Source organism: Budorcas taxicolor, chromosome 19 (assembly GCF_023091745.1).
Source record: "Budorcas taxicolor isolate Tak-1 chromosome 19, Takin1.1, whole genome shotgun sequence".
Lineage (NCBI taxonomy): Eukaryota > Metazoa > Chordata > Mammalia > Artiodactyla > Bovidae > Budorcas > Budorcas taxicolor.
This window is the reverse complement of record NC_068928.1, coordinates 25,189,851-25,212,397: the sequence shown is the minus strand read 5'-3', so window position 1 is coordinate 25,212,397 and position 22,547 is coordinate 25,189,851. Positions and strand designations below refer to the sequence as shown.

At 55.1% G+C, this 22,547-nt stretch overlaps 1 protein-coding gene across 1 annotated transcript in view; it reads right to left on the bottom strand.

Moving 5' to 3' along the window:
* PITPNM3 (PITPNM family member 3) overlaps positions 1-10,929 on the bottom strand; it is a 90,840-nt gene extending 79,911 nt beyond the window's left edge. Inside the window, exons 1-2 of the mRNA XM_052657884.1 lie at positions 10,847-10,929; positions 10,018-10,154 (exon numbers count right to left, since the gene is read on the bottom strand). Coding sequence (XP_052513844.1) covers positions 10,018-10,154; positions 10,847-10,929 — 220 coding nt within the window. The remainder of the gene's footprint in view (positions 1-10,017; positions 10,155-10,846) is intronic.
* Positions 10,930-22,547: the final 11,618 nt, after the last annotated feature.

Here is a 22,547-nt window from a genome sequence, read left to right as displayed (position 1 = left end):
GGCCAGGCTGGGGAATGGGAGAGGTAGGAGGGACAGGGGTCAAAGCAATCTCTTAGGCAATTTCCAAGAGATGCTGGACCCAGAAATTTCTCCTCACCTTTAAGAGCGAGGGAGGGAACATGGGTGTCTGCTCTGACCGCCGTGGCCCTGCAAGGGTTCAAGTGACAATGTCCAGGCCTCCAGGGAGTCACAGCACCTCTGAGCTGGCCAAGGTAGGTGCCCGGCACTGAGCCTGCCGCCTGTGACCGTGGCCACAGCTTCTGTGCCCGGTCCTGCCTGGGGATACATCTGAAACTGAGAGCTGGCCAGCTGGCTGGATCCCGGCAATCTGCGCCTTGGAAGAAAAGGGCTCAGGCAGGGCCCTTGTCTCCAGTCTCTGCCTCCTGTGTCCACATACACTCACACGGGCACGAGAATGGCAGGTTCTACAAGCACAAGCATCTGGGTCTAACTGCTGATCATCGATGCTGCTAAATCATCAGGCTGCCCTGAGGACAGTGGGAGCCCCGTGGACACAGATATGCAGGGAGCATGCACGCATGCTCAGTCACTTCAGTCGTGTCCAATTCTTTGTGACCCTGTAAACTGTAGCCTGCCAGGCCCCTCTGTCCGTGGGTTTCTCCAGGCAAGACTACTGGAATGATTTGCCATGCCCTCCTCCAGGGGATCTTCCTGGCCCAGGGATCAAATCTATATCTCCTGCAGGTCTTGCATTGCAGGCAGATTCTTTACCGCTGAGCCACCTGGGAAGCCAGGACATGTAGAGTCCAGAGCCCAAATGTGGCCCACACAGGCACACACACACACAGACACACACACACATAGAATCACACTTACTGCTCCTCAGCTCTGACCTGAGGTCCCAGGGGTCCTTCTACACGCTGGATGCAGCGAGAGACGCACAGAATCTGGGAAAGGCTCCTGCAGACAGGCAAGGGTGCGAAGAAGGGGGACTAGGAGGGGCGGGGAGTGGGAGGGAGGGATGTGACCCACCTCCTCTCTGCCCCTCCTCCCAGAGCCCTGCCTTCCTGCCTCTCATTGTCCCCTCATGCTCCCAGTAGTGAAAAGACAGGCTCTTCTGTCCATGGAATCTTCCAGGCAAGAATACTGGAGTGGGTTGCCATTCCCTTCTCCAGCAGATCTTCACGACCCAGGGACTGAACCTGGGTCTCCTGCATTGCAGGCAGATTCTTTACCATCAGAACCACCAGGGAAGGGCTGGTTCATATCCCAGCTCTGCCACTTCTCATGTAAGTGATCTTAATAAATGTCACTACAGCACGCTGTGCCTCAGTCTCCTCCTCTGTAAAATGGGGATTATAACAGTCTTCCCCTAGAGCTGCTAGAAGGATCACATGAATGAATACTTGAAAAAGGTTTGGCATAGTGCCTGGCACTCAGACAGTGCTATAAAAGGGTTTGTTAAATAAAATAAATAAATCGTGATATCCACAGGGCTTTCTTTGATTCTTTCACAGTGGACGCTCCCAAGGATGGGCCCCTCTCCTTCTCCAGCCCCTGGAACGGGAGCCCCGAGGGCAGGGCAGGAACTGCTCGCCTCACCCAGAGGCTAGAATAGCTTGAGCCCTGACACTCTTGGCGCTGCTTCTGTTGCATGGCTGGCCTCTCTCCTCTCTGCCAGCGCAGCTCCCTGGGGCTGTGTCTTGTCTGCCCCCCTCCCCCAGATCTTGAGCTACCTAAAGCCAGGAACTGCACTCTCTCCAAGCCCCACCACCCATCATCAGTCTGGGTTCCAGTAACACGCCACCACTGGGAAGCACCCCCACTCCACCATGCCATGTTCTTTCCCTCCAAGACTTTGCTCCTGAAGCTCCTGGTACCTGAAATACCCTCCATCCCCAGCCCCCAGCCCCCAGCTGAAAGCCTTCCTTGACCCCCACGCTAGTCTGGGCACCTGCCTCTTCTTTGTTTCATAACATCCTCTACCTGAGCCCATCAGAGTGCCTGTCTGTAGAATAGGTCCAGGCCTGCCTGCTACACTGGGCTGTGGGTTCCTCCAGGCAAACACCCAGTAGGTATCCTCCCCAGGCCTGTAGCCTCTCCTAGCCCAGGACCAGAGAAAGTTCTTGTTATGCTCAGCATGGCCCAGCACCAGGTAGATCTCAGGAGAGTCCTCTCTCAGGGAAGTATCCCTTAGGGAATGTTCTCAGGCCCCCTCTCTGGGTCAGGATGAGCCTGACAAGATCGATCAGGGCCAACCAGCCCATGCTCAGCCTTCAAGGTGCTATGGGGCCACCCAGGGAGAGGCCAGGAGAAGCTGCTTCCAGAAAAAGGCATTATTGAAGGAAACCAGTGCTGGTTGGGGGTTGGTTGCTATAGAAACAGGTCCTAACTATCTCCCAAACTGCTATATGCACCACTGATGAGCTCGTGTGCTGGGCTATTTCAGGGGACATGCCAGGCACCCCAGAAGTGCCTGCATGCTGGGGTTCCCAGCACCTGAAGCCCAGATCCTGTAGGATCTGGAAGGAATACAGTCTCCAGGGCACCCAGGTAGCTCCATCAGTCCAGGGGTGGACTAAAGGATTGAGGCTGAGACTCCAGGCTGCAGAATTTTCCTCAGACTAATCACAGCCCATCCTTGACCTCAACCACAGCCTAACCTCAAGCTGCCCATAGATCAAGTCACAACCCCAATCACAGAATAACTGGGACCCCATCTCAAACAGGCCATGAAGCTGACCACAGGCCACGCCACAAACTAAGCCTTGACCCAACCGCACATTCAGCAAGGACTCAAAAAAAAAAGCAATGCCTCTAGCCACCGACTGCGGCCTGACCCTGGCCATAAACAGCACTGGGCACCATCAAGGGGCTGTAGCATACAACTTCAAGGCTATTTTTGCAGCTAACATAAATTCTGTGCAGCATTTTCCACCACTGCCAGGGGTTTGCAGGCACTTCCTACGGTCCCCAGGGCAGCCCAGTGAGGTCAGTTCAGAGGCGCTCTGCTCCCCGTTTGTGATGACAAAGGGAGAAGCTCAGATGGGGTCACACTCCCTGCCCGGGGGTGTGGGTGGGGAGGTTGGCTGGCCTGAGGGTGGGATGACAACCCCAGTCTCCCAAGCAGGACACAGTTGGCCCAACTAGTTGCTCTGGGGGGGGGGGGGGGGAAATGTGGTTTTTGAAGACCTGCTGGTGTCTCATAAATATGCCACTTAAATACCCATTAATTACTTTATTTAGGAGATAATTAGTGATTAATAGCTTTGGCTATCTATTGTACTTTCGTTTTGCTCTGCCAATTCGGCTCCCAACAGTTTTGAGTTATTTGGAACAATTTTTTCCAGCCCCAGATGTCCCCCTCTGTCCCACCAGACTCTTGCTCTATACAGGAGAGGTTTTCTCCTGCCTCTAATGGGAGCTTCCAGTGCACCTGCCAATTCACCACTGATGGCTCTGCCACCTGCAGGCTCCTCAGAAGGGTGGGGGAGGGGGGAGGGGAGGCCCAAAAACCAGGATAGAGGGGCCCCTTCCAATCACCCCAGGACCTGCAGTGTGGACCAGGGAACAGAGACCAGGAGGGACCCAGGCATCCAACCAGGGCATGGGGAGGCCAGATTCGGGGGTGGAGGTTGTCATAGACTCAACAAAGGATGCTGGGGGCTCCTTTAAAGCCCCCCCCCAACCTCAGTGACCTGGCCAGCTTGTCAGTAAGGTCACCAAAGGCTACCATCAGTTTGAATGGGGCAGCAGCAGGGGAGTGGCCCCCACCAGCCAAGGCCGAGGTGACTCCACAGGAGCCTTGGTGACCCTGCTACTCTGGGATGACTATGGCACAGGGAGGGGGCCCAAGGTGGCCTCGGCCCCACTAGGCTTTGCATCTGGTGCCAAATCACAGCACCAGGGAATTGCCAGCCGGGACCCCGCAGGTGGGGCTGTGGAATGCTCTCCACACCGCTCCAGTTTACACTGTTCAAGAAGGAAACAAAACGGCAAGGGATAAACACCCCCCACACACACACTGGGCAGTAATGGGAAGGCTGAAAATAGCTCTTTTTACCACAAGGGATGATTCCAGAGTCGGTCAGCTGAGACCAGCTTCACGGGAGGTGGGAAGTCGGGGGATGAGAAAGGAATGGGAGGCCAAAAGGAGCTCTGATCCAGACAGCAGTGAACTGAACCACTCGGGAGCCGTCCAGGGAAGGCCAGAGGTGTCTGAGGGATGGATGGGTGGCCACAGCCACTCCAAACCCCCTGAAGACAGGCTCACGGAAGAGCTGCAGCCCCTGGAGCCTGAGCCCAGAGCCCGCACACCTAGATGCATCCCTGAGGAGGTCAGGAGCGCAGGGAGCGCAGGAGTGACGTGCTCTGCAAACACTGAGCCAAGCAAACACAGCATCAGCGGCAGACGGCGCGGAAGAGGCCTCTCGGATCCACCAGAACTCGGTGCCCCTCCCAGACACAGAGCCCGACGTGTTTCTATTTTTGCTTTCAACCCTTGTTTAGCATCCCCGGCTAACAGACGTCCACTTCCCTCCCTCTAGAATAACAGGTCATCTGGGAAGGGGGAACACCTCCTCCCTGGCCTCCCCAGCCCTAGGTCTGCAAATTAACAGGCTGACAATCCAAAAGGAAGACGATACTCCAGACAAGCACACACACCATGCCCCTGCCAGGATACCTGGAGAGAAGAGCTAAATGCCCCTGAACTCTGGTTTCCAGAGACAGATTCATTAGCACCTGCCCCCCCAACCAGCCCCCCACCTGCGGGGCCCCTGGCAGCCCCACAGCCACAAAACCTTCCCTAAAGGTCCTGAATTCACCCCACGGACAGGTCACAGCCCAAGGCCCTGCAGCCCCTCCCCTAGTCTCCAACCGAGCCCAGATGTGGCCACACCTGCATTCAGCCTGGCCCCAGTTTGAGCCGTGGTCCCACCCACAACTGAACCTCATAAAACACCACCCCGGCGAGAGCCTGGAGGAGGCAGGGTCAGGGCTCCACTGCAGGCACCCAGTTCCCACCCCAAAGCCTCTGCCAGGCAGGGGGCACCCCACACGTGTACCCCTATGGGGGCTGTGCAGGCCTCCGCAGGCAGGCAGACGTGGGGCCCTGGGGGTGGCATTTACCTCCTGCGTGACTCACTAAGGCGCCCATTCGTTTGCAAAAGGGGTGCCGGGTAGCATTTTCCTTCTCTTCAGAAAACAAGAATTTTAAAAGAAGGAGTATAAAGAGGTTTGAGGGAGTGGGTGGGGAGCTCAGATCCTATTTGATTTCCAAACTCATTTGTTATGCATTCTCTCCTCCCCACTCCCACCCCCAGCCGTTTCCCTGGGGGCCCTGGCCACCCTCTTCCACAAAGCTCCTAGCTGCAGATGTGGTGGTAGGCTGGGGTCCTGGGACCCCCCAGGAGGCAGGTGCTCTCCAAATGCCTATCCTCAGTTCCCCATCTGTCCTCCCATCCCCACCAGCCTCTGGGAGGGTCCCCATGAGGAGGGAGATGGGAGGAGGTGAGGGCCAAAAGGCACAGTAAAGCCACGGGGAGAGAGGCTGAAGAGGAAGAGAGCAGTGTTTGAGCTAGAGCAAACTCAGAGCTGTCCTGTACCCCCCAACTCTTTCCTTCTTATTCCCCTTTTACAGGTGAGAAAACTGAGGCCCAGAGGGGCAGTTCAAGAGCAACCAGTGACAGGGCCAGGTCTATTCTTTGTTACACAGTCAAATTCCTAGGAATGCTGAATCCAAGAGAAGAAGAGACCTAAGTTCTAAGTCCAGCTCTGCCTCTAACTTCATGTGTGACCCTGGAATCAGATACTTAACCATTCTGGGCCTCAGTTTTCTCATCCATGAAATGGGAATGACATCAGCCCTACTTCAAAGAGACGTTGGCATGTTGTTGGATAGGAAAGCACGTTGACTGCTACCCAAAATGAGCCAGATTGTTCCTGCTAATCACTGACCCTCTCCCAGCCTGGAATCCCAGGGAATTTCTAGGAGGCACCCAGATCGAAAAGAAGCCCCCAGTCCTCAAGTCCTCACTGGTCTTGGGAGTTCACAACCTCTGTTCTTGAAGACACCAGAGCTCAGAGAAAAACCTTTTGCCTTTCTGGCCTTGGTCTTCCACCTGTGTAATTAACTGGTAGGACCGGAAGATCTCCAAGACTCTTCTAGCCACAAACTGTCACAGTCCACTAAGATATATATGAGAAAGCATCACACATTCTGGCCAGTCTGACACAGACAGGGCCCCAGAGAAGGGGGTCTAGCCATGTGTCCAGACTCTGTGTGCCACCACTGGACTCCCAAACACCAGCCAAGACTGCCACCAGGGTTTATGGGCCCAGGATCATGTGCTCGCTGTGGGACTGTTTTACGAACTGTGCTGTGTTGACTCACCGCCTCACACCTCATCACAGGCAGGGCTAAGAGGCACCAAAGGGTCTCAAGCTGAAGCCTGCTGGGGCCTGCCAGGTTGACTGCTATGACAGGTAACTGCAGAAGAACCAGAGACAGGCCCAAGCTCCAGCGCTTCTATGACTGCACAGAAGGCCGCTAAGGCTTCCTGGAGGCAGAGCTTTAGAAGGGCTTTGAGTTGGGGTGCTGGTGTCTGATTTGGCCCTAGCCATCTCCTTAGGGGCTTCCCAGGTGGCCTTAGTGTTAAAGAACCCACCTGCCAAAGCAGGAGATGTAAGAGAAATGGGATCGATCCCTGGGTCGGGAAGATCCCCTGAAGTAGAAAATGGCACCCCACTCCAGTATTCTTGCCTGGAGAATCACACGGACAGTGGAGCCTGGAGGGCTACAGTCCATGGGGTCGCAGAGAGCTGGACATGACTGAAGCGACTGAGCGTGTGCGCATGGCTCCCTAGGAACCTGCAAAGGTGTGTTTGCCATCGCCACATAGAATCATGAGGCCCTTCGGCAGATACACAGCAAAGCCATCCTGGTACCCCAGGCTCGGGAGTTTCTGAGTCGTGCCTCAAATCTCCTGGCTCTTCCCCAAAGTCCTGAGAATCTCAGAGCTGGTCCCTTTCCCAAGTTCCGAAACATTCTGTCCTCTGAGGGATCCAGCCACTTCCCTCACCCCCATCCCCCCGCCATACACACCACCCGGGGACCACGAAGCAGAGGCCCAGGAGGAGGTCTGACTTTGGGATGGTGAGAGGGCAGCTGACCCAGCAGAACCAGGTTCAAACCAAATCTCTGGAGACACAGGTTCTGGGCCCAATTCTGCCATCACCTTTTTCCACTGGGCCCCCCTCCCCAGGGCTCAGTGTCAGCTCCTGGCAAATGGTTTGAACATGAGTTTCTGAAGGCGTGCCCCCAGCTCTGCTCCTAAAGGATCAGTATTTTACTGACTCAAATTACTGGGTTTGATACACTCCAGCCTGCTGGCTCCTCCCCAACACCTGGGAGCAAATAAACTGGTTCCTCCAGCCTGGAAGAAGGCCCAGCCCTATAGCCCCCTCCCAGCCTCTCCAGACAGCAGTTCTGGCCCAGCCAGAGAGGTTCAAAAAACCGTCCTGGCTTCTGCCTCGGCTCCTGCCCGGCAGGGCCTTCCACTTGTCCTGCCCCCAGGGTTGACCTGCCTGCCAACCTGCTGAGGCCAGAGGGGCGTAGGGAGGAAGGGAGGGGCCCGGTGGCTGGCAGGAACCAGTGCAAACCCTTCCCTACTGAGCCCTGCCCGGCTGGCCTCTCTCTCTGCCCTCCTAGGAGGAATCTGTCAAAACACCCAAACCTTATGCGTCCCTCCCATCTTCCATATTCTCCAGAGTTTCTCGCAGCCCTCTGCACCCCTCCAGGAACCTTCTCCCCAGCCAGCCAACTTTCTCCACCCTTGGGCACCTCCTCCCCACCCACCCCCTCTACAGGCACATTTTTCCCATTCCCAAGACTAGGAGGTCTTATCTGCACCTTTCTGTCCAAATTCTGCCACCCTTTAAAGGCCCAGCTTCTAGAGGAATTCAGCCTTCACCGTTTCAAGCCCCCATTGGCCTCCTCCCTGTCTGCAACACACTTGAGGCCTGCCACCCAGATAACTCTGTATTGTAAGAGATCATTTCCCAGACCCTCCCCACTATCCCCCTCTCCTCCCTCCTACAGACTTTCATCCCATAGGTAGTATCTCTCCTCCTTTGTCCAGTAGATCAAGCGCTCCCTCAGGCCAAGACCAAGGGCTCTCCTTGCCTAGCCTTTTCTGTCAAGACTGGACACAGGGCACCATAACCATCCTGGTCTGTGTGACTGAAACCTTCCCATTTGGGATCCACCCCCTGCCATTTATCCAGTCCTTTCTAAGACTTGATTACATTTTCTCTTGTACCTGGGTTCTGCTGGCAACATGGAAGCTCCTTTCACTGCCTCCCTTCAGCTCCTGTGTGACTCTGTTGACATAGCCATGGCTGGTTGCTTAGGGTGTGCACTGCACAAGTCTGGGCTGCTCTCACAGGACTACAATGCAATGACCTTGGAGTCAGGCACTAGGGCGGCTCTGAGACCCAAACCTCTATCTCTAGTCAATGGCCCCCTTGGCCAGATTTAGACAGAACACCTCATAGGCCACAGAGCAGACTCTTTCATTCACAGGCCAGATTCTCACAGCCTTCACCCTTCCTCAGTTCTAATGTCACCCCCAGGGTGAAGGCCTGATCATTTCTGTCAGTCTGTCCATCCACAGTAGATGGTCCTGAATAGCCACCCCTGTCTGTGTTACATCCCCTCCTTGGGTCTCAGTTTCTCTAGCTGTTAAGAGAAGGACCTGGGCCCCTGTCTCCAAGGACTCCCTCTGTTGTAAAGCTCCCCAGTCCATCCTCACAGACTTCGATCTCCATGCACACATTACTGCCTGCTGTCTTCAAGTCAGCAAGCTTAGAAGGCTTAGCAAGAGAAGGGACTTTTACAAAATGCAAAGGACCCTGGAAGAACTCAGAAGAGGAGGAGTAATCCGATCTTGCTAGGGTCGATCCCAAAGGCTCCTTGGGGTGGCAGCTGAGCGTGGGAGGGAGAAGCTTGGGCTGTTGGACCCACAGAGGAGAAAGGCGGGGGGCGGCGGGGAGGGGTCCATGCTGCCCTGAGGGAAAGGGCTAAGCATGAAATTGCAGCAGGAAAGACAAGATGTTAGAATAGCACGAGGCACCGATGCTCAGGGCAGAGCAGTTCTTCACCTGTCACAGGAACAAATTCCCACGGACTCTCGGTCTAGAGACCAAACGACGCATGGACCAAGGTGGAAGGGCTGGAACCTCTGAGGGTAACAATGGAGAAAATCCATCGTTAGAAGTCCTTACAGTCTGGCCCGACATCCAGGCTCTGCCCAGACCCTCTGGGCCACCTGGATGGAGGTATTTCTTTGAGTTTCGGTTTGCAGATGTTTTCAAAAGGGAAGAGTAACACTTCCTGCCTCCCGGGATGGTGGTGCACATTGCCTGGTGCCTAGTAAAAGCAGCAATTGTTCATTGCTGTTGTGTTGACGGTGTTCGGGTAGGTGATATGTGCAAGGGGTGTGCATGAACTTGCACACGCATGCACACAAGGAGCGAGGACAGTGTGGGGGACACACACCTGCCATGTGCTCTTGTGTGAGGAATGGGGGTGGGCAAGGACCCAAGGAGACCGCCTTTTCCAGCCCCATGGGTGTCATCTGGTGCCTCCCTTTGGAGAGGAAAAGGGAGGGAAGTGAGAAAGGGAGTGTTTAGATGTGTTCCTCACTGGCTGTGTCGCACACAACCAGCCCCACCCAGACAGGACTCCAGGGGACAGAATAGGAGTATATTCTCAGGCACCCAAAGCACACACCCAGCATATGTATAGGAGCATTGGGACCCGGTCCAAGATCAGGGCAGCATCCAAGGGGTGGCAGTGGCTTTACACACACACAGCCCAGCAGAATCCACTCCAAGTGTGTGCAGAAGTGAACTCACGCTCATTCCATCTCTGCCACCACTGACGGAGAGAGGGTAGGGTTCATGCCAAACCATTGCTGAGTCCGAGGGGGTGCCATGGCACCTGCCAACGTCACAGGCTGGGTGTGAGTTCACAGGAGATTTACACATGCCAGCCTCGAAAGCCGGCCCTGCTGCGACCAGGCTTGCTGCCACCCTCGTTGCAGCGCCCTCCCAAGTCACCCTCGGGCCCAGAGAGTGCGAACAGGGGCAGCGTCTGGTCCACCTCCTCATCCCAGTGCCCAGCTCTGGGCCTGGCACAAAGCAGATGTTGGTGAATGAACGTCTGGCTGAATGAATGAACAAATGACTAACGCCCACTCCCTCACACCCCGGACTACACGGCCTGGGTCTGGGGGAGGGCAGAGCCCTGGGGACCGCAGAAGAGCACCCCCCACCCTTCAGACTTCGGGCCCTGAGGCTCTGCTTCCCAGGGTCCGGGAGGGGGAGGGGGCGGGACGGCTCACAAGCCGGTGCGGAGCGGAGCACCCCTCCTTCCCCAGAAGAAATCTGGGTCTCCTGCCTGAGCTGGGGGCGGGGAGGCGGGGGGTAGTTGGTTGTCGCGCCCTGGATAGCGAGAGCGGCAGGACAAGGGGGCGCGTCCTGGTTGGCGCTGGGGTTGGGGCGGGGGGCGTGGGATAGAGCGGCAGCCGCGGGACCTCGCCTTCGTTCCCCGCGTCCGGGTCTGGCCAGGGTCTCGGGAGGGTGGCGATCGTTCCCCTCCGCCGGGCCGGGCAGGGGCGCCGCGGACCTAGCCCTTTCCAGAGGGGCGGTGGCGAGGGGACGCGGTGTCCCACGAGGTGACCGGGGGCGCAGGAAGGACGCGGGGCGCGCGGAGCCCCCTCTCCACGCTCCCAGGGGGCCGGCCGCGCAGCCGCCCGCTCGGCCCGCCCAGAACCTCCGCCCACCTGCGCCGGGGGCTCACCTGGACCCGCGGCCCCCCCACCTCGAGCCGCGCGAGTCCCTCCCCCCGCTGGCGGCCCGGCCCTCCCGGCGCCCGCCCTCACCTGCACGGCCCGCCTTGGCCATGGCCCGGGCGGCGGGCTCCGGCGGCGCTGCGCGCGCTCCTCGCGGCTCCCAGCCCAGTCCCGGCCGCCCGGCCGCCTCCGGCCGCGAGCGGACTCCGAGCGCCGCGCCCCGCGCCCCCGCCCCGCTCGCCGCGGCCGCCGCCACCGCAGCCGCCGCCGCCTCGCCGCTCCCTCCCGCTCCCTTAAAGGCGCCGAGCGGCGGCCGCGCCGGCCCCCCCGCGCTGCCGGGGAGGGACTGACGGAGGAAGGCGCCCAACGCCGCCCCCGCGGGCCCGCACTCCCGCCCGGGGCCGCGGCCGCCGCTCCAACACGCTGCGCTCCGAGCCCCGGACGGGCGCGGAGACGCGGAGACACTGCGGTCCGGGCGGAGGTGGGCACGCGGACCGGGAGTCGGGGGCGAGAGCCACGGACACTGGGCACTAGAGACACCTCTGGGGCCGAAACCCCGACGGGAGAGGGGGAGAGAAATTCGGAGCAGACTCGCTTCCCTGGCACCTGGAGAGTGACGGAGAGCAGAGAGGAGAGACAGAGAGGAAGAAGGGAGCTGGGGAGGGCTCCCGGGAAGCCAAGAGGGAGGTGGCTCCAGGGATCGGAGGCGAGATGGACCCTCCATCAGCCCCCAGTCCATGGAATCGTTTTCTAGGATCCAGAACCTGGGTGTAAACTAGCCTCAGAGGGGAAGGGATTTCTGTGTCCTTAGCTCTAAAAGAAGGTGTAAAAACACATGCAGAGCCCCCCTGGGATTCCAGGCTGGAGCAGTTTGGGGAGGCCAGGAGCCTAGCGGTGAGCAATAGCCCACTTTCGCTTCCCAAACCTAGGGGGCAGACATCCTGGTGAACAGGCCCAGCAGAGGCTAGGAAGGTTGGTGTTGTGGCTTCTGCCTGGTGGTGGCCAGGGATTCACGGTCCAGCCCCAAAAGGGGATGAGAGAAGGCCAGTTGTCTCACTGGCACTTGGGGGGGGGGGGGGGGGTAGCCAGATGGGAGGCTCAGGGGAGAGAGCAGTCTTATCCCTAGCCCAGGGCTGGGCCAGATCCATGGGCCCAACAGATGGCTGACCAAGCTCTGGCAGCTCCCAACACCCCCATAGCCGGCTGCCTGGCTGTCTGCTGCTGGAGAGGGCTAGGGGGTATCTGTTCTCAGGTGACTTTTCAACCTCCCCCAAGCTAAGCTCCCTTGGGAAGATGCTCTCTGCTTCCGTCTGAGGAACTGGAAAGGGCTAAAACCCAGTTGCAACCTGTAGCCAAGCTCCCCACCCACCCTGTCCCACTCCGGCTGTTCAGGGAAAAGAATAATTCCATGCTCAGGCTAGCCACGGTCCCAGCTCCAGGGTCCCATTAACCTGTCTATAGAAACAGGGCACACATGGGGCTAAACGGGTCCTCAGTGGGCATTTGGCCCAGCATTGACCCCCTCACTCTGGGACTTTGTCTCCATCCACAGGATCCCCCTCAAGTGGCCCTTCGGCTGCTGGTTTATTACATCCAAGGACCAGGAGCTCAGTATCTCAAACAAGAGTTTTTCCATCTTTGGACACTGCTGATCGTGGGAATGTTTCCCCTTGTTTTAGCTGAACTCTGCACACTGTATGACCCCACCCCCAGTGGGTCCTTCTGGGACCTCACTCAACCAAACCAAGGACAATCTGTCCAAATCCCCTAGTGTGGCTTCACCGAGAAGGACCAACCAGCCTGATTTGCCAGAGACCCCTGGTTTTAGCACTGAAAGTCACATATCCCAAGAAGTCTCTCAGACCCCAGACTGCTGGTTCTTGGAACCAGACAGCAGTGCGGACCAATAGACAGAATTTCAGCAGCTCTGAGGTTGTAGCCAGAGCTCTTGGCCAGCATGCGCCATCCATCAGCAGCTGGGAGCACGTGAGTGAATCCCTGCAGCCTTTCCCCATTACTCAGGCGTAGTGGGGGTAGACTTAGCCATGAGTGGGCAGGCGGTATGCTCAGGGCTTTACACATATATCATGTCATTTAACCCTCAGGCACTCCCTATATAATATCCTCGGATGTCTTGTATTATGCCCAGTTTACACATAAGGAAGGGCTTCCCTGGTGGCTCAGTGGTGAAGCATCTACCTGCAATACAGGAGATGTGGGTTTGATCCCTGGGTTGGGAAGATCCCCTGGAGAAGGAAATGGCAACCCACTCCAGTATTCTTGCTGGGAAAATGCCATGGGCAGGGGAGCCTGGAGGGCTGCAGTCTATGAGGTCTCAAAGAGTCAGACACCACTTAGGGACTGAGCACGTAACACACACAAGGAAAGGGAGGCCGAGAAATTTCGGTGCCTGTGTTCCATCCACTGGGCTCAACTGTCTTCACCCTTCCCTGCAGGTGGGGCACAGTCAGAAACCTGACTGCTCGGACCATGTCCAGGTTTGGCCACCTGCTCTGTGGGTGTGAGTTGTCACAGCGGAACAATAAAGTGGCCTCAGAGCGGACACACCTGGGCCCGAGCACCTCCCTGGGCCCCTGGCTCACAGCGGCAGCAGTGACCGCAGCCTGGCAGGGACCCAGCTTCCAGGCAGCACCTCACATGTGTGTGCGTGCGTGCGTGTGTGTGTGTGTGTGTGTGTGTGAATGCATAGGCAAAGACATCATGCTTCCTGAGGTGGGCACTAAGACCCCTCCCACCAGTCCATGCAGTCATCACAAACCCTTGCAGGGGAGTGTGGCGGGTAAGGGGATGCGGCCAGCTGATGGGAATGACAGAAACCATCCAGCCAGGCCCCCCTCCGTGTCCCCATTTCTCAGATGGGAAGGCAGTAGGCCAGAGGTGACGGAGACTTGCCACATGACAGCACACTTCAGGCTCCATCCACGGCTTCCCCACTTCCAACCTCCGCCACAGTCCCAGCCCCCGCGTGAAGACCAGTGTCGCTGTGTGGCTCTGGAGTCCAACAGGGAATGTGGGGCCCTGGCCCCCCGAATGTGCTGGCTGTGACCTGCTGGCCCTGCCTTCAGACAGCAAACACACCAGGACACAAGGCCATTAGATTAACTGGTGGGAGTTAACTTCCTGCGTCAGAAGAAGCGTCCTTAATTGAAGAAAGGAGCAACTAGCAATTTAGAGACGCTGACCTCGGCTGCCTGCAGGAGAGAGGAGCCAGAGTCAGCCAGGGCTCCCAGCTCTGCGACCAAGAGACGGTGTCAGAGTTCCAGACAGGATTCTTCCTCCGGGACCTGCTGCCCAGGCCCTTTCCCCTGCCCACCATCTGGTCAGCTGGGGCCTCTGGACTGCCAGGTGACCCCAGGCTCAGCCAAGCTTGCCAGCCCAGAGAATTAGGGGAAAGGTGCAGAGGCCAGTGCTGCCTGTCCCCAGGAGAACATGAACACAGATACGGACAGAGCAGAGGGCTTCAGGCGGGTGGGGAGTGGGAGATGGCTGGGGAGACTCCTCTACACTATAGACGGAAGACCTGGGTGACCATCCTGGGGAGGGGTTGCCAAGGCACTTGGACAGGTAAGTGACCGTCAACAACAGCCAGTGTGGCCCTATGGAGAGGTAGCCACACCAGGTTATAATTATTTCCTTTTTGGACACATGGCAGCTGGTGAACTTCAGTATTGCCATGCCTGCTGGGCCTGGCACGGCCACTGCCCAACTTTCTGATGGTGACTTGTGCACAGTATGGGGGTCAGCAGCAGGACAATGGGCTGGTTAAGTGACTTACTCCCGTCCACTGCCAATGGATGCCTGCAGAAGGAAGCTTGGAGCAGGACTAGGGCCAGTTCAAGCCCGGCAGCAACGGTGCCCACCACACTGAGTTCCCCAGCCTCTACCAGTTTCACGTGATCCTCTCTCAATGGAACTGCTGGAAATACCTTCCAGCTCTGTCTCCTGGCCTGGCTTTCCCCTTCTTGGCCCCCTCCTCACTGGTTCCATGCTTTTTTTCTTTTTAATTCAAAGTCTTTATTGAATTTGTTACAATATTGCTTCTGTTTAATGTTCTGACTTTTTGGCCAAGAGGCATGTGGGATCTTATCTCCCTGGCCAGGGACTGAAGCCGCAGCCCCTGCTTTGGAAGGCGAAATCTTAACTACTGGGCTGCTAGGGAAGTCCCTGGTTCCCACACTTTAAAGAACCTAAGTGGTTGTTCACTGCCATGAGGATCCACAAAAGCAACCTTAGGAACAGATGCTCTTCTTTGGAACCTTCTAGAACAGCTGGGAGGGGCTGGTTTCTCCTCACTATTGCATTCTCTCACCTGGCTGCCCCCAATTCATCCGGGACACTGGAGAGAATATGCTTTTGTATCCAGAACTCTCCTTGCTGAGAGCTGTGGCTTATCTAGTCCGTGCTTCCTCCTCCAATCTCAGAAAGCATTAGGACTCTGCCTGTCCCCTTTCCTGCTACATCAGGAACTGCAGCCTCATGTTCACAGCAAATGCTGTAAAGGAAGCATTGGATCACCAAGGGTCTCATCTGCCTCTCCCTGCAGAGGCACAGAGGCAGGGAGATTCCCTTAAGATCAACACAAATGACATTTTAGGTGAGTGCCAGACCCCAGGTATAAGAGCCTCTGGCTGGGACAGAACCTCAGCCAGTAGACCAAGGCAAATGCTCCTCCTTTCCAGAGACCACGGTCCACCCCAGGCCCACAAGAGGGTGGGGGGCTGCAAAATTTAGATGACATTCACATTCCTGAGTCCTCACAGGTTTTGAGAGATGCTTGGAGACATCTTGCAGAACCTGTTGAACTGATACCTCACCTGATTTTTTGAGTGCTGAGATGAACTGAGGCTCCAGTCTAGATTTTATCTCATCAATTGCTGTTTCGCTGGCACCTCTCTTCTTCTGAGTGGGGCATGCTGGTAGATGGGATTTTGGAGAGAGTATCTGGAGAGGCTGAGGGTAGGTGTTTTAAGAAAAGAGGTAAGCTGTTTGGAGGCAGAAAGAGGTGGCTGCTGCTGTAAGGATTGAGCTGATTTAAGAGGCTGCCCAATAGGTTAGCAGCAATTTATCTCTGAGTCTCCCGTTTGCAGTTGGAGCTGCATTTTGTGTTTGTTTGATGTCAAGTCTGTTGAGATTGGCCCCAAGCAAACCCAGTTGTCTTCAAGTTATATTTAGACCAAATACAAATGAAGAACTGGGTGAAAATCGAAAACACACTGCAAGAGTGGTCCTTGGAGTCTGCGCTCCTACAAATATCCATCAGTACCTGGGCCTGAAACAAGCTCTTACTGATTCACCCACCTCAGCCCTGTTGCTCTCCTGCCCTGGCCCTGCACGTGACACTGTTTATATATGACAGATTCCAGTATGCAGAGAACCAAACACAAGTATAGATGATAAGGCCCTAAGGGTGTTCTTTCCTGGAGACTCCCAGGGATGGGGGAGCCTGGTGGGCTGCTGTCTATGGGGTCGCACAGAGTCGGACACGACTGAAGTGACTTAGCAGCAGCAAGGAGACAATAGATCAGCCTGTGGGTCCTGATTACTAATGTAACTGTATTGACAAGACAGGAAATCGCAACCAGATTATGAAAATAGATTATGTAATAGACAGTGGCTTTATCCACACCTAGGAGAAGGCAATGGTACCCCACTCCAGTACTCTTGCCTGGAAAATCCCATGGACAGAGGAGCCTGGTAGGCTGCAGTCCATGGAGTCGCTAAGAGTCGGACACAACTGAGCAACTTCACTTTCACTTTTCACTTTCCTGCATTGGAGAAGGAAATGGCAACCCACTCCAGTGTTCTTGCCTGGAGAATCCCAGGGTCGGCGGAGCCTGGTGGGCTGCCGTCTATGGGGTCGCACAGAGTCGGACCCGACTGAAGCGACAGCAGCAGCAGCAGCAGCATACCTCAGATACGACTTTCCTCTGGCTCCAGTACTCCATGTGGTCCTTGCTCTGAACCTCTACAAGGTCCTAGCTCTGGCCATGCTGATCGAGTACCTGGACGGCAGTGCTGGGAGGTCCTGAGGGAATCGTCTTGACCTGAACCATCTTTATCTGTTTTGTTTTCTCGCAAGAGGCACCTAGTAGGTTATAATAAGATTGGTGTTTACAAGCTCATGGCATCTCCTAGCAGTCTGGGCAAAGTCTTTTTCTTTTTTGGTCTCTTTTTGTCTTCATTCCCAGTCCATTCCTCTCCTCCAAATGCTTATGTTTTTCCAGTCTACCTTTAGAAGCTCTTTCTCCTGTCTGTTTAACCTGAGCGTTATATACCTGCATGTGTGCGCGCTCAGTTGCCTCAGTCATGTCTGACTCTTTGCCACTCTATGGACTGTAGCCCACCAGGTCCTCTGTCCCTGGGATTCTCCAGGCAAGAATACTGGAGCGGGTTGCCATGCCCTCCTCCCGAGGACCTTCCCAGCCCAGGGATCAAACCCTCGGGCTTCTTGCGTCTCCTGCATTGGCAGGTGGGTTCTTTACCGCTAGCGCCACCTGGGAAGCCCTATATACCTGCGTGGATGCATTTAAAACTTTCCATAAGGGCACATTGGCTAGCTGGTTCTACTTCTTACTCCCCCCCTTAACAGTGTTTTCAGATCTGTTCACACTGATATTGGTGGGTTTGGCTGGTTCCTTTCGATGCTAGTGTTTCATAGTGTGGTAAGACCTCACCTTGTATTCCCTCATCCCCTCTTGGGCCTTTAGTTTTCACAGCTCCTCGCTGCTACAAATACTGCTCCAGCAAACATCCCCTTGCACTTCTTGGGTATCCACGTTGGAGATTCTCTGGGGCACATGCACAGCGCAGGAGCCGTAGGGCCACTGGGGACACGTAGATTCCCCAAGTCACTGCAACAGCAAGCTACTCTGAGAGAGTGTGTTCTGTCAGTGCCCCATCCGATGATAGTAAAAGGGAGGCCAGAACAGGGAAAAGGACTTGTCCTAATTTAGAACCAGAGGCTCCATCCGCTCAGAACACTCCACAGAGCCAGCAGGACGGCCGCAGCCTCACTGAGCCAGAAGCTCAGCCTGTGATACCAGTTTTCTCACTCTCCTCCAGATCCAAGCAGGGTGGTACCCACCACACACCTCCCCAGGAGGTGATGGAGAAGGAGGTGGGTGGTCTGAGCAGAAGTCAGCACAGAAAGGCCTCCTGTTCAACAGGAATAAATGCTGGCAGCCCCTGTGGCCCGCGTGTGATTAAAGCTCCCACTGCAGACCACACCTCCCACCACTCTCTCTGCAGAGGCATCATCGGTATTTGTTGATACAGATATCAAAGTGTATTAATCTTAACTCTCCAGAGAGGACCCCACACCACCAAGGCTCAGATAACTGCTGGATAGAAGCCAAGACACAGTCATTGTAGAGACTCGGAGAGAACTGCTAAGAAGGGGTCAATCTGTCCATCCTTCTGTCTCCAGACTTTGCTAAAACCTTCAGACCTCTCTGTTAGGCCAGCTGGAAGAAGGCTCTTTACATCCGCTCTGTTTCTCTCCAACACTACAACAACAACAAGAGATACTTGCTGAGTGACTACTGTGTACCTGGAAGTATTTTAAGTCCTTTTCACGTGGCGCCTCATTTAATCCTTCCAGCAATATAATGAGGGAGGCATTATTATCAGTTCAGTTGGTCACTCAGTCGTGTCCAACTCTTTGTGACAGCATGGACTGTAGCACACCAGGCTTCCCTGTCCATCACCAACTCCTGGAGCTTGCTCAAACTCATGTCCATCAAGTTGGTGATGTCATTATTATAACCGTTCCCATTTCACAGATAAGGAACAGGCTCAGAGAGGCTAGGTATCTTTCTTTAGGTCACACAGCTAGTAAGTGGTGGGCCAAGTATTCCAAACCAAGCCCTCTGATGTCTACAGTTCTCCCCCTTAACCTCTACAGAGAAGAAGATGAGAAATAAATAAGACAAAAGCAAGACACAGGAAGCTGAGAAGCTGAAATTCTGCCACTAAACTCCAGGTGCAGCCTCGGGCACCGTCCTTCTGTCTATGCTAGGTTCTTACCCAGCATCTTTGCCGCTGGGCCCTGACTCTGTGGTTTTCCAAAGCCCACACTGGAGATGCTCTGGCAGGTGGAAAAGCTGAGTCAGCAGGACTCTCCAGGGCACTGATGCTGCAGGCTTGGCCAGGGCAGAAGCCTACTGGGGCTATCAGTGCCTCCCTCCCCTGAGCTGCTGGCCTCACATCCCAGGGCAGATCTGTGGGTGGGCACTGCTGCAGCTATCTATTCCTAATGGCATCTGAACGCTTCTGGTCAGAATGACTCAAAGGCTGAATCTTACAAGGGCTCCAAAAGTGAATTGACTCCACTTATTAAAGATATACTAGATTACTTGCCTGGGTGAAAAGATGCTCGGGGGACTCTAGGCCTTTCTCGAAGACAGAAACATCCCTTTCAGAGCTAAATCGCTCCCCCCGCCCTTGTAAACCACGGGGGGAGACATTACACGGGGCAGGTGCCAATTAAATTACCGGCTGAAGGATCGCAGTCCATCAAGGAAACATTCAGGCCCAGAAGGACTTCGGGTGAATAAAGAGGCAGTTGTAGAAATTCCCTCTGGTTATTTTATGCAAATCCATTTCTAGAGGCAGGAAGGCAAATACGGCAAGGAAAGGATTCACGGGAATCCTTGACTTTCAGTCATGAAATGTGTAAGGAAGAGAGGGGGGGATGAGGGCACGTGGGATCCCAACTCCCCAACTAAGGATGGAACCTATATCCCCTACAGCGGAAGCACAGGGTCTTAACCACTGGACCGCCAGGGAAGTCCCCCAAATCACTGAGGAATTGGGGGCTGTGTCAGTTCACGGATGACATAAACTTTGCTGCTGCTGCTGTTTAATCACTTGACTCATGTCCAACTCTTTGCAACCCCATGGACTGTAGCCCACCAGGCACCTCTGTCCATGGGGATTCTTTAGGTAAGAATACTGGAGTGGGTTGCCATACCCTCCTCCAGGGGATCTTCCCCACCCAGGAATTGAACCTGAGTCTCCTGCATCTCCTGCATTGCAGGAAGATTGTTTACTGCTGAGCCACCAGGGAAGACTGACAGAGCCCCTGCCACCCCACAAAAGCTCAGTCCTGAAGACTTGCTGAGGTTAAGGGTGCCAGAACCTTCAGGAGAGCACTGCTTCTGCTGCCTAGAGCCACCTGGGACTGGCGTCCTCAGAACATGAGAGTCCTGGTGTGTCCCCTGCAGGAAACTGCAGGGAAGGGGCCAGATGACCTCACAAACACAGGAACAGGCTGTCAGTCCTTCCATTGTGCTTCTTAGTCCAGGCTGCTGCAGGCTGTAACAGGATTTCAAATTTTTCAATGTTAAGATATTTCATACTTAGAAAAAAAGAACAACAATGATTTCCAGAGTTCACGTTATACTTCAAGCTCTAGAAAGTAAAATTTAGCCACCTGGCCTGAGATTTGGTAAACCTCAACTTGGAGAGGTAGATTTCTGCTCCCCTCCCTACTGTGAGTTATTAGAGATTCCTGGGGTGGGGAAATGAGATCTTTTCCCCCATGCATCGAAAGGAACACAGGGACGTCCCTGGCAGTCCAGCGGTTAAGATTTCGCCTTCCTCTGCAAGGTGTGCAGGTTCAATCCCTGGTCGGGGAGCTAAGATCCTGCATGTCTCCTGACAAACAGAAGCAATATTGTAACATATTCAATAAAGACTTTAAAAATGGTCCACATTTAAAAAAAAATCTTTTCAAAAAAGGAGGCATAGTCTTAAATAGTTAGAGGAAACAGTAGTGGAGGTAAAGAGACCCAATTCCACTCCTGATTTTCTATAAGATCTGTGGTTCAGATGGTAAAGAATCCACTTGCAATGCGGGAGACCTGGATTCGATTCCTTGGTTAGGAAGATCCCCTGGAGGAGGGCATGGCAACCCACTTCAGTATTCTTGCCTGGAGAATCTCATGGACAGAGGAGCCTGGCGGGCTACAGTCCATGAGGTTGCAAAGAGTCAGACACGACCGAGTGACTAAGCACAAAGGGGGTGATAAACCTCCTGTGTCTACCTCAGAGTAAGAGGTTAGGAAAAGCTTTGTGATGGGGACACTGCTTGTACACAGACAGCTTCAGGAGGATGACAGGGGAAGAGGTCAGACCTGACAATCATTCAGTTCAGGGTTCAGGCCCCATCCGAGCCTGCCTGGATCCCCCTGACATGACACCATAGGTGTGTGTATGTGTGCATATATATTCAATATATGTATATATATGTATGTGTATGTGTGCATATGATATATGTGTGTGTGTGTGTATGTACTTGTGTTTGTATGTGTGTTTTTTAAGGCAAGAGTCCCTGATTTTTTCCAGATTTTTGAATGGACTCTGACTCTTCAAAACAGCCAGAACTCCTATTTCAGTCAAGCCCTTTGTGCGGCTGAGAAAAGAGGCCCCCCGAGTTAGTGTGGAGAGACCAGGGTGTGTTGGTGTCTAAAGCTGTGAACGATTATATGAGTTAATTAAAAGCTTTGGCAGAGCTGAGCCAGCGTCCCTGTGCCCTCCCGCAGCAAGGCGGCCTTCTGCCATGCCCGCCACAGACAGGCCACAGGGCTGCGGCAGCACCTGACCATGCACGCCTCTCAGGGCCTAGCATGGAGTGAGGAGCTGGGCCACCCAGCCGCCCTGCCTTCCCCAGGCAAGGACCACAGAATCAGCACCAACGGGAAAGCTACATCCCAGGGCCCGGCCCCGACTGTCCTCGAAAAGCCCCCATGGCTCAGCGGGCCCCGCATCTGTTCCAAACATGCCTGGGATTTCTTTTTGACACAAAAGTAAATGTTGGCTGGAGAGCCACCTCTGTGCCTGACGAGGCTGCCGGCTTCTCATTGGAGGGCCAAGAGGAGACTCTGCAGGTCTTGGGATTGCCAAGACGCCTCCGTCACACTGAGCAGATATAAAATCCATTACCAGGAGCTAATAAGGGCGAGAAGGCCAGGCGGAGGACGTGCTGAGGGCACAGCGGGGGCCCTGGGCGGGTGGGGCTCCCTGGGGCTCATTGGGGCTCCCTGGGCGACTGCTTAGGCGTCAGCATTTGCCCCTCTTGCAGCATGTCCGTCGGATCCCCATTGTTCCCGATTCAGTGGTTTGGGTAGCTGTTCTGTCTCTCATTCACTACAGAAGCCCGTCCCTGCAGACCTCTCGGCACATTTATTGCAAGGCTGGAATTTATGACGGATTGGATTTCAGAGGAGGGATTGATTAAATACAGATGGAGCGCTTGGCAGGGGCCTGGGGTTCCCAGTAGACTCCCCCATTTAGAAACAGAGTACAGATTAGTCGGCTTGAGCAGGGGCAATCTGGGGCAAACGCTGCTTTCAAGGGAAGGGAAGGTGAGGGAAACAGTTTGTTTCTGTTCAAGGCATCTACTCGAAGCCGGACAAAAATTCCTTGTTGAGAGGAGTCATAAGCTGCCGAGGTCACTCCCCACTGGCTCACATGCACTCAGTCCCAGGTCACACAGGCTCTCCGTGCAGGCATCTCGGCTCTGGCTAAACCCCTCTAGCACCTTACCCTAATCGCATTATATTCACCCATGCCCTCCCCCTTTGAGAGTTCAATCCTTGCCCTGCTGTTCCCTCTGCCTGGAGGATCCTTCCCCACTTCTATAATTACTAGAGTTTCAGTTATCTTTCAAGGGCGAATGCAAATACCACCTCTTCCATGAAGACCACC